The 14183-nt window shown below is 45.8% G+C and overlaps 1 protein-coding gene and 1 pseudogene across 7 annotated transcripts in view; one reads left to right on the forward strand and one right to left on the reverse strand.

Annotated features, from left to right (window-relative positions):
• Positions 1-14183, reverse strand: part of LCTL (lactase like) — a 256156-nt gene that overhangs the window by 161248 nt on the left and 80725 nt on the right. For all 6 annotated transcript variants that reach the window (XM_033948540.1, XM_033948511.1, XM_033948530.1 and 3 more), the window contains one exon: positions 12105-12276. In XM_033948540.1, the coding sequence (XP_033804431.1) occupies positions 12105-12189 (85 nt within the window). In that variant the 5' untranslated portion in view covers positions 12190-12276. The remainder of the gene's footprint in view (positions 1-12104; positions 12277-14183) is intronic.
• On the forward strand, positions 4469-6713 carry LOC117357520 (annotated as a pseudogene). Its single transcript, XR_004538823.1, has 2 exons — positions 4469-4534; positions 5558-6713. The product of XR_004538823.1 is annotated as a nucleosome assembly protein 1-like 1 (transcript).

Genomic DNA, 14183 nt, shown 5'->3' on the forward strand with positions numbered 1-14183 from the left:
AAATCTTTCTTCAAGACAGTACAGTATACTGCTGTTATGGTATTCTGTCCTGACCTGAGGAAAGCGGTTTAGTCCCCAAAAAATTGCCTTATTTCCATTTCCTATTGATAAACTTTAATTAATACAGTTACAATACTACTTGATTCTACATAAAGCAACAACAAAATTTTTTTTTCTACCTTTTGTCGTTTCTGCTTTAATCATCTTCTCTTCACTCTCTTCTTTCTATTTAGCATTTGTCCTCGCTCCCTTCCATGCAACATCTGTCCTCTCTCTTTGCCCCTTCCACCCAGCCTCTGCCCTCTCTCTCTACCCCTTGCATCCACTGTCCACCCTCTGCCCTTTCCATCCAGTGTCTGCCCTCTCTTTCTATGTCCCTTCAATAAACTGTATATCCTGTGTCCTTTCTCTCCTTTGTACATGATTCATTTCAGCTTCACCCCCCTCTGCATTTTTTTTAGTCTCCACCACTTTCCCTATGCTCTGGCATCTCTATCTCCTTCCCTTCTCTCCCCCCATGCCCTGGCATCTCTCTCCTCTCCTTCCATCTCCCCCTTCCACTCCATTATCTGGCATCTCTTCTCCTTCCTTTCTCTCCTTCCTTACTTTCACCTGGTCTAGCATCTGTCTCCTCCCCCTCCCCCCATATGTCCTGACATCTCTCCCCCCTCCCCTCCATGGTCTGGTAGCTCCTTTCCTTTCCCTCCCTCCAATGTTCTTGCAGAGGCGAATTAGCAGCCAAGATGACAGCCGGGCGCTCACCTAAACTAGCCAGGTGGGGTGCCCAGCTAAAAGGCGCTAGGGAGAACACTGTAAATAAAATAAAGGGAACAAAAGAGCCTAGGATAGGGTGTCCAGCCAAGAACTATTTATAACTTGCACAGGCAACTTAGAATGGCAGTTCAAATAAATCAATGAAGATTGTTCAAGTATAAGGAGGAACACGTGGTTAGGACAAACAGATTGCCCGATAGATGAAACACATTAGTCACATTCAGGTAATGGAAGAAAACTCTGTGGATGTCCAGCAGCTTTAAAACCTTGTCTTTCTTCTAAGAACCTGTAGGTTGAAAGGCTGGTAACCTAACTTCCTGGTTGATGTGAAATCCTGAAACAACCTTTAGCAAAAAGGAAGGTACTGTACGCAAGATCATTCCCATTTCTGGGATCCTCAGAAACAGTTACCTGCACAACAAAGCTAGCAATTCTGAGACTCTTCTGGCCGAGGTAAATGCAACTGGGTTATTCCATGTCAAGTAATCAAGGGCTCCCTGCATGACCATCATGGATTTTGATAAAACTTTATGCACAAAGTCCCACATGTATCAAACGAACTTTGGTAAAGTTTTAGTTTCGCCTGTGGAATATTCGTGGAGATATAGCCATTTGTTTGACCCCATACTGCAATGACATACAGTACGACAGTGACATTCTGACAACTTTGAGACATAATATCTCACGAGCTATGTTTCCAAAAAAACTGAAACTTAGCTACCCTGCACAACTTTTGGAGCTCTATTCAGTGCTACCAATAATAATTTTTGTCGAGCACTGAGTGAATGGCTGAATTACAGTAAACTTGGCCGAAAAAATTAGTGCTCCAAAAAAAGTCAAAGTTTGACATTACTTAGCTCCCACAATAATTGAGTAATAAATGCGAAATTTGGCGCATAATGTCTCAGTACAACGTTGTTTTCAAAAGTACAATTTCATCCTCCAAGCTCTTTCCATTAGTTTACAAATTAAGTGTAAAATTGCTAATTTGTGTAAAAAGGCCAAAAATAGGGTATTTTCAGCCTGCTTTTACAGAAAAATACCTTTCAGAAACTCTTTCAAATCAGTCTCATTAGAAAGAGCATATTTCAAACCCCCTAGAAAAGTGGGCTTCATTTTTCAACGCAGGTTCTGGGACACTAATTTGATCGTAAGATCCATGAGAGAAACTTTCCCCAAAAGTTCATATGGGTCCTCTGAAGACCCGCTAACACATTTGTCTCAAACTCATGTCCCGCAGGCCATATGCAGCCTGCCAGGTACTATTTTGTGGCCCTCGGCATGTTACCATTGTTCTGGAACGTTGCCCGCCTCACTGTTGTAACCTCACGCAAGCGCTTTCCTGCATCTGTAGACAATTGTGAGGTGGAGTCGAGATGACAATCACGTACAGACACAGGAGAGTGCTTGCATGAGGTTACAGCAGTGAGGCTGGCAATGTTCCAGAACGTAAGGTAACCATTGGAGGCAGTGAAGCTTGTGCTTGTATATGTAATCTCGTGAACTCTCACGAAATTTGGCACCTCTCCTGGTGGTGACTGCTTGATGTAAGATGGCGGTTGTGTCTGGTGCTGGAGGAGGTGAGAGCTGAAGGCGGTTGCGGATACGACCACCGGACACTTAAGGCACAAGTTGGATACTGATTCTCCCCTTTACAAAAAACCCTAGAGGACTACAGCAAACTCTTTATAGTTTATAAATCTTTCCTTAATTGCTTCTGATAATTTCAGCTAGCTGTGTATAACTGAAATTATCAGAAGCAATTAAGGAAAGATTTATAAACTTTAACGAGTTTTACCTCACGCAAAATTGTCATTTCTTTAATAAGACATTAACTATTTTTTTCTGCAGCCCTCCAAGTACTTACAAATCCAAAATGTGGCCCTGTAAAGGGCTTGAGTTTGAGACCGCTGCTCTAACACAATGTTGAGATTCCAGAAAGGGAAGGGATCTCAGATCAGTGGCCTAAGCCTAAGGCTCCTTTGAAGAATCTAATAATGTCTGGGTGAGCAGCCAGGGAGACTTACTTCTCTCAGCCTCTAAAGCAAGCCAGGCCAGACATCTGCACCTTATGGGACAGCATAGCTAATCCCTTATCCAGGCCCTTTTGAAAAAAGGCCAGCACCAACAATACTGGGGCTTTGCTAGGCTCCAGATTTTCCTTATTGCACCATTGCTGAAAGGTATCTCACACCTTAGCATATGCTGAAAGAGTAAGGTTGCCAGATTTTACTTTGGTAAAATCTGGAACCCCCCCAGACCCACTCCATTATGCCCCAGTCCGTCCTCTAATCCCGCCCTAGCCCTGCCCCCACTGCTTGCTCTGGTTGGGCAGGAGGGAATTCGCGCATGTGCGGATGCCCTCTTGCCTGACACAATTTTGGGGGAAGCTTTACAAAACCCGGGCAAAGTGCTGGGTTTTGAAAAGCCGTCTGGACCCCAGGACATGACCTCAAAAGGTGAACATGTCTGGGGAAATCCAGATGTCTGGTAACCCTATGAAAGAGTGGTTGATTTCTTGGCCTTCAGTAGGCTGGTAATGATCACTTCTGAATATCCTTTCTTGGTTAGCATGGCATGCTCAAGAGCCATGCTATAAGACTGAAGCAACCCACATCTTCTAGAGCAGGGGTGTCCAATGTCGGTCCTCGAGGGCCGCAATCCAGTCGGGTTTTCAGGATTTCCCCAATGAATAAGCATGAGATCTATTAGCATACAATGAAAGCAGTGCATGCAAATAGACCTCATGTATATTCATTGGGAAAATCCGACTGGACTGCGGCCCTCGAGGACCGACATTGGACACCCCTGTTCTAGAGCAATCGGCCCCTGTGTGAGCAAGTCCAGATACAACTGGAGTCAGAGACTCCACTTGGCCACTTGAAGGTGTACTAGATCTGCATACCAAGGATGCCTGGACCAATCTGGGGCCATGAGGACCACCCTACCTGGGTGAGATGCTATGTGAAGGACAACCTGGCTTATCAGGGGCCATGGAGGAAAGACTGTAGTCCAGACTTTGGCCATGATTGCACCAGGGTGTCCAGCCCTGCACTTCTGGTCTCTTATCTTTGGCTGAAAAACCAAGGTGCTTTCTTGTTACTTGCTGTTGTCATCAAATCAAATGTTGGACACCCCCAATGTCCAACAATGTCTTTAAACACCCACAGGATCAACGACCATTCTCCTGGATTCAATGATTGTCTGCTTGCACTTTGTCCACTCTGGCAACATGTGCAGTTGTGATGGCCAGCAGGTTTTTTTTCTATCCAAGCAAACAATAGTTTCACCTCTAGTTGGAGCTATGTGCTTCTGGTGCCTCCCTGCCGGTTGACATAGACCACTGCTATGGCATTGTCTGAAAATATTCTTATGGCTCTGCCCTCCAGTACTGACTGTAGGTTTCACAGAGCCAGGCGGACAACTCTCAGTTCTAGCCTGTTTATCTACCACTTCCTCTGGGATGGTGTCCATTTCCCTTGCACTGGGCAACCAATGCAGTGCATCCCCCAGGCAAACAGCCTGGCATTCATTGTGACCCATGAAGCCATCTGAAGTGGAATCCCTTTTGATAAGACTGTGGGTGGAGCTACCAACTCATGCTGTTGCGGGCTGCCTCTGTCCAGGGTAGAGGGCCTGTAATGAGTCTTTCTGGGGAGACCAACGGGATACCATCATCCTGAAGTGAATGCATATGCGCCTTTGCCCAGAGCACTACTTCTGTGGCAGCCGCCATCAAGCCTATCACCTGTCTGAGACAGTAGGTTCATAATTTGCCCCCAAAGCTTCTATCTTCATACCTCTGTTAGAAAAACTAGGCCTTACTATGTGTTAAAAGAGAACTCCCAGGCTTTTTGCCGCCATCCGAGGAGCGCCTCCTCTCTGCTCTGCGTCTCTCCCCTGCCCCAAGCGACCGCACGGCAGCCACCAGCCAAGGTCCCGGTATTGTGAACTTTAACATGGCAGACATAGATAACAAAGAACAGAATGAATTGGATCAACAAGACATGGAAGATGTTGAAGATGTGGAAGAAGAAGAAACTACATAAGAACATAAGAGATGCCGCTGCTGGGTCAGACCAGTGGTCCATCATGCCCAGCAGTCCGCTCACGCGGCAGCCCTCCAGTCAAAGACTAGCACCCTAACTGAGACTAGCCCTCCCAGTGTACACCCTTATTTAGCAGGAACTTGTTTAACTTTGCCTTGAATCCCTGGAGGGTGTTTTCCTCTATGACAGACTCCGGAAGAGCGTTCCAGTCTTCTACCACTCTCTGGTTGAAGAAGAACTTTCTTATGTTTGTACGGAATCTATTCCCTTTCAACTTTAGAGAGTGCCCTCTCATTCTCTCTACCTTGGAGAGGGTGAACAGCCTGTCCTTATCTACTAAGTCTATCCCTTTCAGTACCCTGAATGTTTCGATCATGTTCCCTCTCAATCTCCTCTGTTCAAGGGAGAAGAGGCCCAGTTTCTCTAATCTTTCGCTGTACAGCAGTTCCTCCAACCCCCTAACCATCTTAGTCGCTCTTCTCTGGACCCTTTCGAGTAGTACCCTGTCCTTCTTCATGTACGGCGACCAGTGCTGAACGCAGTACTCCAGGTGAGGGTGTACCATGGCCTGGTACAGTGGCATGATAATCTTCTCCAATCTGTTTGTGATCCCCTTCTTTATCATTCCTAGCATTCTGTTTGCCCTTTTCGCTGCCGCCGCACATTATGTAGATGGCTTAATTGACTTGTCGATCAGAACTCCCAAGTCCCTTTCCTGGGAGGTCTCTCATCAGTTAACTGTACAGATGATGCAGAATCCTCAGATTCTTGCAGCTCTTCAGGAGAGACTAGATGGCCTTGTAGTCCTAAAGTAGTTAAGAGGCGAGTGAATGCCCTCAAGAATCTTCAGGTTTAATGTGCACAGATTGAAGCCAAGTTCTATGAGGAAGTTCATGAGTTGGAACTGCTGCTCTTTATCAGCCCTTATATTATAAGAGAAGCGAAATCATCAATGCAATCTATGAACCCACAGAAGAGGAATATGAATGGAAAACAGATGAAGAGGAGGAGATTTCAGAGGAAATGAAAGAAAAGGCAAAACTTGAAGAAGAAAAAAAGGATGAAGAGAAAGAAGACCCAAAAGGCATCCCAGAATTTTGGCTCACTGTTATCAAGAATGTTGACTTACTGAGTGACATGCTTCAGGAACACGATGAAGCTATCTTGAAACATTTGAAAGACATTAAAGTAAAATTTTCAGAAATGGGTCAGCCTATGAGTTTCACATTAGAATTTTAATTTGAACCCAATGAATACTTTGCAAATGAAGTGTTGACAAAGACGTACAAAATGAGGTTGGAGCCTGATGAGTCGAATCCTTTTTCCTTTGATGGCCCAGAAATTATGGGGTGCACAGGGTGACAGATAAACTAGAAGAAAGGAAAGAATGTCACTTTAAAAACAATCAAAAAGAAGCAAAAACTTAAAGGTTGGGGCACAGTGAGAACAATTATAAAAACCATCCCTGATTCTTTTTTCAACTTCTTTACTTCTCCAGAAGTTCCTGAAAGTGGTGAATTGGACGATGATGCAGAAGCAATCCTAGCAGCAGACTTTGAAATTGGTCACTTCTTACGTGAGCGTATAGTCCCACGATCAGTGTTGTACTTTACAGGAGAAGCTATTGAAGATGACGACGACGATTATGATGAAAAGGGGGAGGAGGCAGATGAGGAGGAAGGGGAAAAGGAAGCAGATGAAGAGAATGATCCAGATTATGACCCTAAGAAGGATCAAAACCCAGCAGAGTGCAAGCAACAGTGAACGGTGTATGTGGTCTTGAAGATTAGCTGCACTGTAATAGCCTAAATACAGCTATTAGTTACAGCCTTATGTTTTATAATTCTTGGTAGAATAAAGGAAACAATTTTTTTTGTTAAAATATAAATAAAATCAAGCATTTCCAAAACATTTCAAAAATAGGCTAATTCTACCTAGCATTTGTATAATCAGAAGGTCCATCAAGCCCAGTATCCTGTTTCCCAGGCCTCCAGAAAGTCCAAGATCTGACCCCCAATTTTTTGAAGGGCAGCTGAAGGCCTGGTGTCATTGCAGCTTCCTGGCTACCATTGAGGCCTGGGAACCTGTATTTTGGATTTTCTAGCTTCTGGAATATCTCTTTCTGGAACCTTGATAGATTCTCTGAAACGAGCCTCCTGAGGCATACTGACGAATATGCTAGGACCCCAAAAGGAGCTTCAGTTCTGGCTTCTAGCTGCTCAAGGTCTGTTGTCCAATAAGGACTTGGGACAACGATCTTCCATACTGGCCATGTCATCCACACTTTTGCCAAAAAACATCTGTCCCTTGAAGAGAAGCCTGCTAAGCATAGCCTTGGAGGTTGAAACACCCACCCATCGTCTGATCCACAGCATGCGTCAGGCAGAGATGGAGTATGCGGAGACTCTCACCATGACTCTAATTATATCAAAGTGTGACAGCCACATAGTCTACCTCTGCCAGCAAGAGCTGAGGTAATGGCTCAGCCACTGTCATGTCCATGTTTTGCGGCCATGTATGGCTGGAGTACTGGTGAAGGGTGGATGTGGTCCCTCTCCACAAAAGTGGAAGTAAGGAAAAAGTAGGGAATTACAGGCCGGTAAGTCTGACTTCTGTGATAAGCAAATTAATGGAAACACTTTTAAAACAGAGAATGGTGAAGTTTCTGGAATCCTGTGGATTACAGGACCGGAGGCAACACGGATTCACTAGAGGTAGGTCTTGTCAAACAAATTTTAACAATTTCTTTGACTGGGTGGCCAGAGAATTGGATAGAGGGAATGCGCTATATGTGGTGTATTTAGATTTTAGCAAAGCCTTTCAGTGTGTTCCACACAGACATTTAATAAATAAACCAAGTGCCCTCGGGATGGGCCCCAAAATGACAGAATGGGTCAGAAACTGTTTGAGTGAAAGATGACAGAGGGTAGTGGTCAATAGAGATTGCTCTGAGGAAAGGGATGTCACCAGTGGTGTGCCTCAAGGTTCTGTTCTTTTAACATTTTTATAAACAATATTGCTGATGGGCTGTCGGGTAAGATTTACCTCTTTGTGGATAATACCAAAATCTGCAATAGAGTAGACACCCATAACATGAAGAAAGACCTGGCGAAGCTTGAAGAATGGTCTGAAATTTGGCAGCTAAAATTTAATGCTAAGAAATGCAAGGTAATGCATTTGGGCTGCAAAAACCTGAGGGAACTGTACAGTTTAGGGCAGGGTGCCCACACTTTTTGGGCTTGCGAGCTACTTTTAATATGACCAAGTCAAAATGATCTACCAACAATAAAATAATTTTTTTAAAACCCCACAAAGCACACTGAAAGGCAGAGAAAATGTTAATTATCATTCATATTCCGGGTTTTTTTCAAAGAGATCAAGGCAGATGACTCTATGCAATGTCACCTCAATAACAACCATAGAAAAATAGATAAATATACCCCCTCCCTTTTTACTAAACCACATAGCAGTTTTTAGCGCAGGGAGCTGCACTGAATACCACTGAATTGAAAATAAAATCATTTTTCCTACTTTTGTTGTCTGTGATTTCATGAGTCTCTAGTTGCACTTTCTTCTTCTAACTTCTTCTCACTTCACTCTGGCTGCACTTCTTCTTCTGACATCTTCTGACTTCAACCCACTCCTGCATCCAATATTTCTTCTCTTCTTTCAGCCTCCTATAGAGCAGGAGGGCTTCTGGCTGCGAGGCACGCCGGAGAGAGGAGCAGAGCAGGAGAGCCAGTGAGGGAGGAGGCAGGCAGATCACAGCAGCTTGGGGTTGCGGCGAGAGGGAGCTCCGCCCACTCACAACGCGCCAGAGGCACAGTCAGCGCCCGGGCTCCTCCTTAAAAGGAGGCGAGTCGGGCGCTCAGCAGAAGAATAGGAGGGCTTCTGGCCATGAGAACCGCGTGCACGAGGCACGCCGGAGAGAGGAGCAGAGCGGGAGAGCCAGTGAGGGAGGAGGCAGGCAGCTCGCAGCAGCTTGGGATCGCGGCGAGAGGGAGCTCCGCCCACCCCCACCGTGTACTTGGACTTCAGCAAAGCGTTTGATAACGTCCCACACCGCAGGTTACTGAGCAAGATGAGTTTGAAGGGATTGGATGTAACATTAATCGCAAGGGTTAGGGACTGGCTTGGGGGTAGACGACAGAGGGTAGTGGTGAACGGTTCCCTCTCCAATACGACGGAGGTGATCAGCGGAGTGCCGCAGTGCTCGGTCTTGGGCCCGATCCTATTTAACATCTTCGTAAGTGACTTGACTGAGGGGCTTCGAGGTAAAATTACATTATTCGCTGATGACGCCAAACTATGCAACATTGTAGGCAAAAGCTCATCGGTCGTTAGCACCATGCCCAACAAAACGCCTGACAGTATGACGCAGGACCTACTCCTGCTTGAGCACTGGTCAAAGACTTGGCAACTAAGTTTCAATGCCAAAAAATGCAAGGTCATGCACCTTGGTGGCAAAAATTCATGCAGGACTTACACCCTAAATGGCGAGATCCTAACAAGGACTGTAGCAGAACGCGACTTGGGCGTGATCATTAGCAAAGACATGAAGACTGCCAATCAAGTGGAGAAAGCTTCCTCCAGGGCTAGGCAAATCATGGGTTGTATCCGTAGAAGTTTCATCAGCCGTAAGCCCCAGGTTATTATGCCATTGTACAGATCCATGGTGAGACCCCATCTGGAATACTGTGTGCAATTCTGGAGGCCGCATTAACAAAAGGATGTGCGGAGAGTTGAATCGGTTCAGCGAATGGCCACCAGAATGGTTTCAGGTCTCAAGGATCTCCCGTATGAGGAACGGCTGGATAAGTTGCAGCTATACTCACTCGAGGAACGCAGAGAGAGGGGAGACATGATCGAGACATTCAAATATGTCACGGGCCATATCGAGGTGGAAGAAGATCTCTTTTTTCTTAAAAGGCCCACGGCGACAAAAGGGCATCCGAGGAAAATCAAGGGTGAGAAATTTCATGGAGATATCAGAAAATACTTCTTCACCGAAAGGGTGGTTGATCGCTGGAATAGTTACCACAAATTGATGCCAGCAGCGTGCCAGATTTTAAGAAAAGATGGAATTGACATGTCGGATCTCTTTATGGAGGTAGATAGGGGGTGGGTCTTGGTGTGGGCAGACTGGATGGGCCGTGGCCCTTTTCTGCCGTCATTTCTATGTTTATATGCTTTCTCTCCTGCAGACCTCATTCTCTCCCCCAACTTTTTCTTTCTTTCTCCCTGCCCCCTTCTTTCTTTCTCTCTCTCTCCATGCCCACTTTCTTTCTATCTCCCTGTTCCCTCTTTCTTTCTGTTTCCCTTCTTTCTTTGTCTCCCTGCCTGCCCCCTTTGTTTCTTTCTCCCTGCCCTCCCCCAAGCCACTAGGTTTGCCGCCGCCACTGGGGAACAGGCCTCCAAGCCACCGCCGCCCCAATCTCTCCCTGCAGAAGCCTTGCGCTGACCAGCGTTCCACTCCCCTTCAATTCTGATGTCAGAGAGGAAGTTCCGGGCCAGCCAGGCAGCGATTGGCTGGCCCAGAAATTCCTCTCCGATGTCAGAATTGACATCGGGGAGAGGAATGCTGGTCAGCGCGAGGCTTCTGCAGGCCCAAATCTCCGGACGCCCAGGGCCAAAAAAAAGCCATGAGAGACGTTCCAGTCTCCTTTCAGCACGGCACCAACAAGAATGTGTAGACCCGCCCCTCAACTTCCCATTTTCAGGCTGAAGACGTCAGAGCAGCAGCAGCAGTTCTTGCATTTTTGGGCAGAGCACCTCCTGCTCCCGACCGCCTTTCTTCAGTCTGGCAGCTCTGTCGATTCCGCCAGGGGCAGCCGACACTCAGCTCTCCAGGGTCGTGACTTCCCTAGACCTCCCTCCCGCCTTCTCCCGAAGGAAGTGACATTATCCCCCAGTCTATCAAAGATTATCTACGGGAGAAAGTGAGAGAGGGAAGACTGGTTCTGGCAGTCGAGCAAGGAAGGGCGCAGCGAGAATGGGTGTGCGTGAAGTGATGACCGGTGGGGAACCTCGGGGAGAGGAAGGCTGATCGTCCGGTCGATCGGGATGGCAACACGAGTTTATCACGGAACACGGGATGGGCTCCGCGATCGACTTGCGTTGCCTTCCCGATTGACCGGTTGATCGCCATCGACGTATTGGGCACCTCTTGTTTAGGGGGGTGAAGAACTTATGTGAACAGAAGAGCGAGACTTGGGTGTGATGATCTTAAGGTGGACAAACAGGTTGAAAAGGTGACGGCGAAAGCTAGAAGGATGCTATGATGCATAGGGAGAGGTATGGACAGTAGGAAAAAGGAGTTATTAATGCCTCTGTATAAGACTCTTGTGAGACTTCATCTAGAATATTGTGTACAATTCTGGAGGCTGCACCTTCAAAAAGATATAAAAAGGATGGAGTCGGTCCAGAGGAAAGCTATTAAAATAGTGCATAGTCTTCAACATAAGGCATATGGGGACAGACTTAAAGATCTCAATCTGTATACTTTGGAGGAAAGGCGGGAGAGGGAAGATATGATTGAGACGTTTAAATACCTACGTCAGGGGTAGGGGACTCCGGTCCTTGAGAGCCGTATTCCAGTCGGGTTTTCAGGATTTCCCCAATGAATATGCATGAGATCTATTTGCATGCACTGCTTTCAATGCATATTCATTGGGGAAATCCTGAAAACCCGACTGGAATATGGCTCTTGAGGACCGGAGTTCCCTACCCCTGACCTATGTGATGTAAATGCGCAAGAGTTGAGTCTCTTTCATTTGAAAGAAAGCTCTGGAATGATAGGGAATAGCAAGAAGTTAAGAAGCAATAGGCTCAGGAGTAATCTAAGGAAATACTTTTTTATAGGAAGAGTGGTAGATGCGTGGAACATTGGAATCTGGAATTCCTGATTACAGAGCCCTGGGAGGTACTGGAAGGCTCTCTCATAGGGGCAAAAGCCATGCCTAGGGGCAGCTAACTCCTGGGAGAAGGAGGAGGTTTCAAAAGCTGTGATTGACATCTTTCTACAGTATGCTTGCAAGAATGGACAGAATACCCTAAGGTTCAGTATAACATTCCTATTACACTGGAAATTATGTTGTAGGTTTTTTGGAGAGAGAAAAAGACCCCTTTATGCCACCTATATACATGTACTATATCAGATCTGTTAGCTGCTATTATTCACTCTTTACACTGTTATTCATTTATGGAGGAAAAAAACCTAGAAAAGTTAAAACAATCACAGTTATAACAAAAGATAATCAAAAAACGAACAAGAAGCAATACCTTCGATCTGATAGGCTGCTGTTGATGTTCCCCAGGCGAAACCATTGGGAAATGTATAGCTGTAAAGCTCCAGGTCAGAAGTCATTGTGGTGAACTGCAAAGATCTTCAATCTGTTCTTACTTGGTTTCTACTTTGTATTGAGAAGCACCAGTCTCTGTCAGCTTTCTAATCCTGTCAAATATAAAACAAGTATTCTGCATTTACTGCCCCTTATATGACTGCAAAACTTCATCATGCACTTTAAAAATTAATGTCTACATCTATATATCTATATGCGTGAATGCCTTCCCGCTTGACGTAGGAGCACGGTCCCTCAGTTATAAGCCAGATAAGAAGCCAACCCGTGGTGATGGTTGGGTTGTGAGAATATCTGCCTGCTGTTCCTGGATAACACCTGTTACGATAAGTAACTATGCTTTATATCAGGACAAGCAGGCAGCATATTCTCGCTGATGGGTGACCTCCAAGCTAACAAGAATGGGATGGTGGGAGTGTTGGCCTTTAGGAGAATACATTTTGTAATACAGATTGGCCAAAGTGCCCATACCGTCTGGAGAAGGACTCCTAGTGAGAAGTGAATGTATGAACTGAGGAACAGGTGGTAGCTTTACAGATTTCCTCAATAGGAGTAGATCTAAGGAAAGCAACAGAAGCTGCCATAGCTCTAATTTTGTGGGCTGAGACACAACTCTCCAGTGCCAGTCCAGTCTGAGCAGAAAAGAACAAGATGCAGGCAGCCAGCCAGTTGGAAATCGTTCTCTTGGAAACAGGATGCCCCAACTTGTTTGGATCAAATGAGACGAAGAGTTGGGGAGAAGTACGATGAGGCTTTGTCCTGTCAATGTAATAGGCCAAAGCATGCTTACAGTCCAGAGTGTGCAAAGCAGTTTCTCCAGCATGCGAATAAAGCTTAAGAAAATACACTGGCAGAACAATCGACTGATTGAGATGAAACTCTGTGACAACTTTGGGTAGAAACTTTGTATGCGTGCATCGAACCACTTTATCATGGTGAAAAACTATGAAGGGTGGATCTGCCACTAAAGCTTGTAACTCACTGACCCTCCTGGCAGAGGTGAGAGCAATAAGGAAGACAACTTTCCAAGTGAGAAACTTAAGATGAACTGTGGCCATTGGTTCAAATGGTGGTTTCATCAAACTGGAAAGAACCACTTTAAGGTCCCAGATGACAGACGGAGGCTTTAGAGGTGGTTTAACATTGAAAAGTCCTTTCATAAATCTGAAGACCAGAGGATGAGCAATGAGAGGCTTTCCCTCAATTGGTACGCAAAAAGCTGTAATAGCACCGAGATGAAGAAGATAATCCAACACCAAATCTATTGATAAGGAAGATGGATCGTGATGATGAAGAAGACACCAGAAATAAAACCTAGTCTACTTTTGTTGATAACGTTGCTGGGTGGCTGGTCTCCTGGAGGCATCAAGAATATGTCGAACAGGCTGAGAGCGATGTAAGTCAGATAGATTCAGCCTTAGAGCAACCAAGCTGTCAGGTGCAATGATTGCAGGTTGGGATGTAGATGTGATTCCTGATGCTGAGTAAGCAGAGTAGGAAAAACTAGAAGAGGTATGGGCTCACCGAAGCTGAGCTGAAGTAGAAGGGAGAACCAATGTTTCCTGAGCCACCGAGGAGCAATAAGAATCAAGGTGGCCACCTCTCGTTTGAGTTTGAACAGAGTCCTCAGCATGAGAGGAATTGGAGGGAATACATAGAGAAACAGGCCCGTCCAATCTAGGAGAAAAGCATCAGCTTCCAGATGGAGAGTAAAGACTGGAGCAAAACTGGGGCAACTGGTAATTGTGGGTAGCCGCAAACAAGTCCACTTGTGGAGTGCCCCATTGAGCAAAGATGAACTGGAGAGCTGCAGAGTTGAGAGTTCATTCGTGAGGCTGAAGAATTCTGCTGAGGTTGTCTGCTAGGGATTCTTCTCCCCTTTAAAAACAGGTTGCAAGCTGTTGCCCAAGTCCAGATTTTCTGGGCCTCCTGGCACAACTGGAGAGAGCCCGTGCCTCCTTGCTTGTTTATGTAGTACATTGCTACTTGATTGTCTGAGCGA

The sequence above is a fragment of the Geotrypetes seraphini genome, chromosome 1, assembly GCF_902459505.1.
Source record: "Geotrypetes seraphini chromosome 1, aGeoSer1.1, whole genome shotgun sequence".
In the NCBI taxonomy this organism is placed as follows: Eukaryota; Metazoa; Chordata; class Amphibia; order Gymnophiona; family Dermophiidae; genus Geotrypetes; species Geotrypetes seraphini.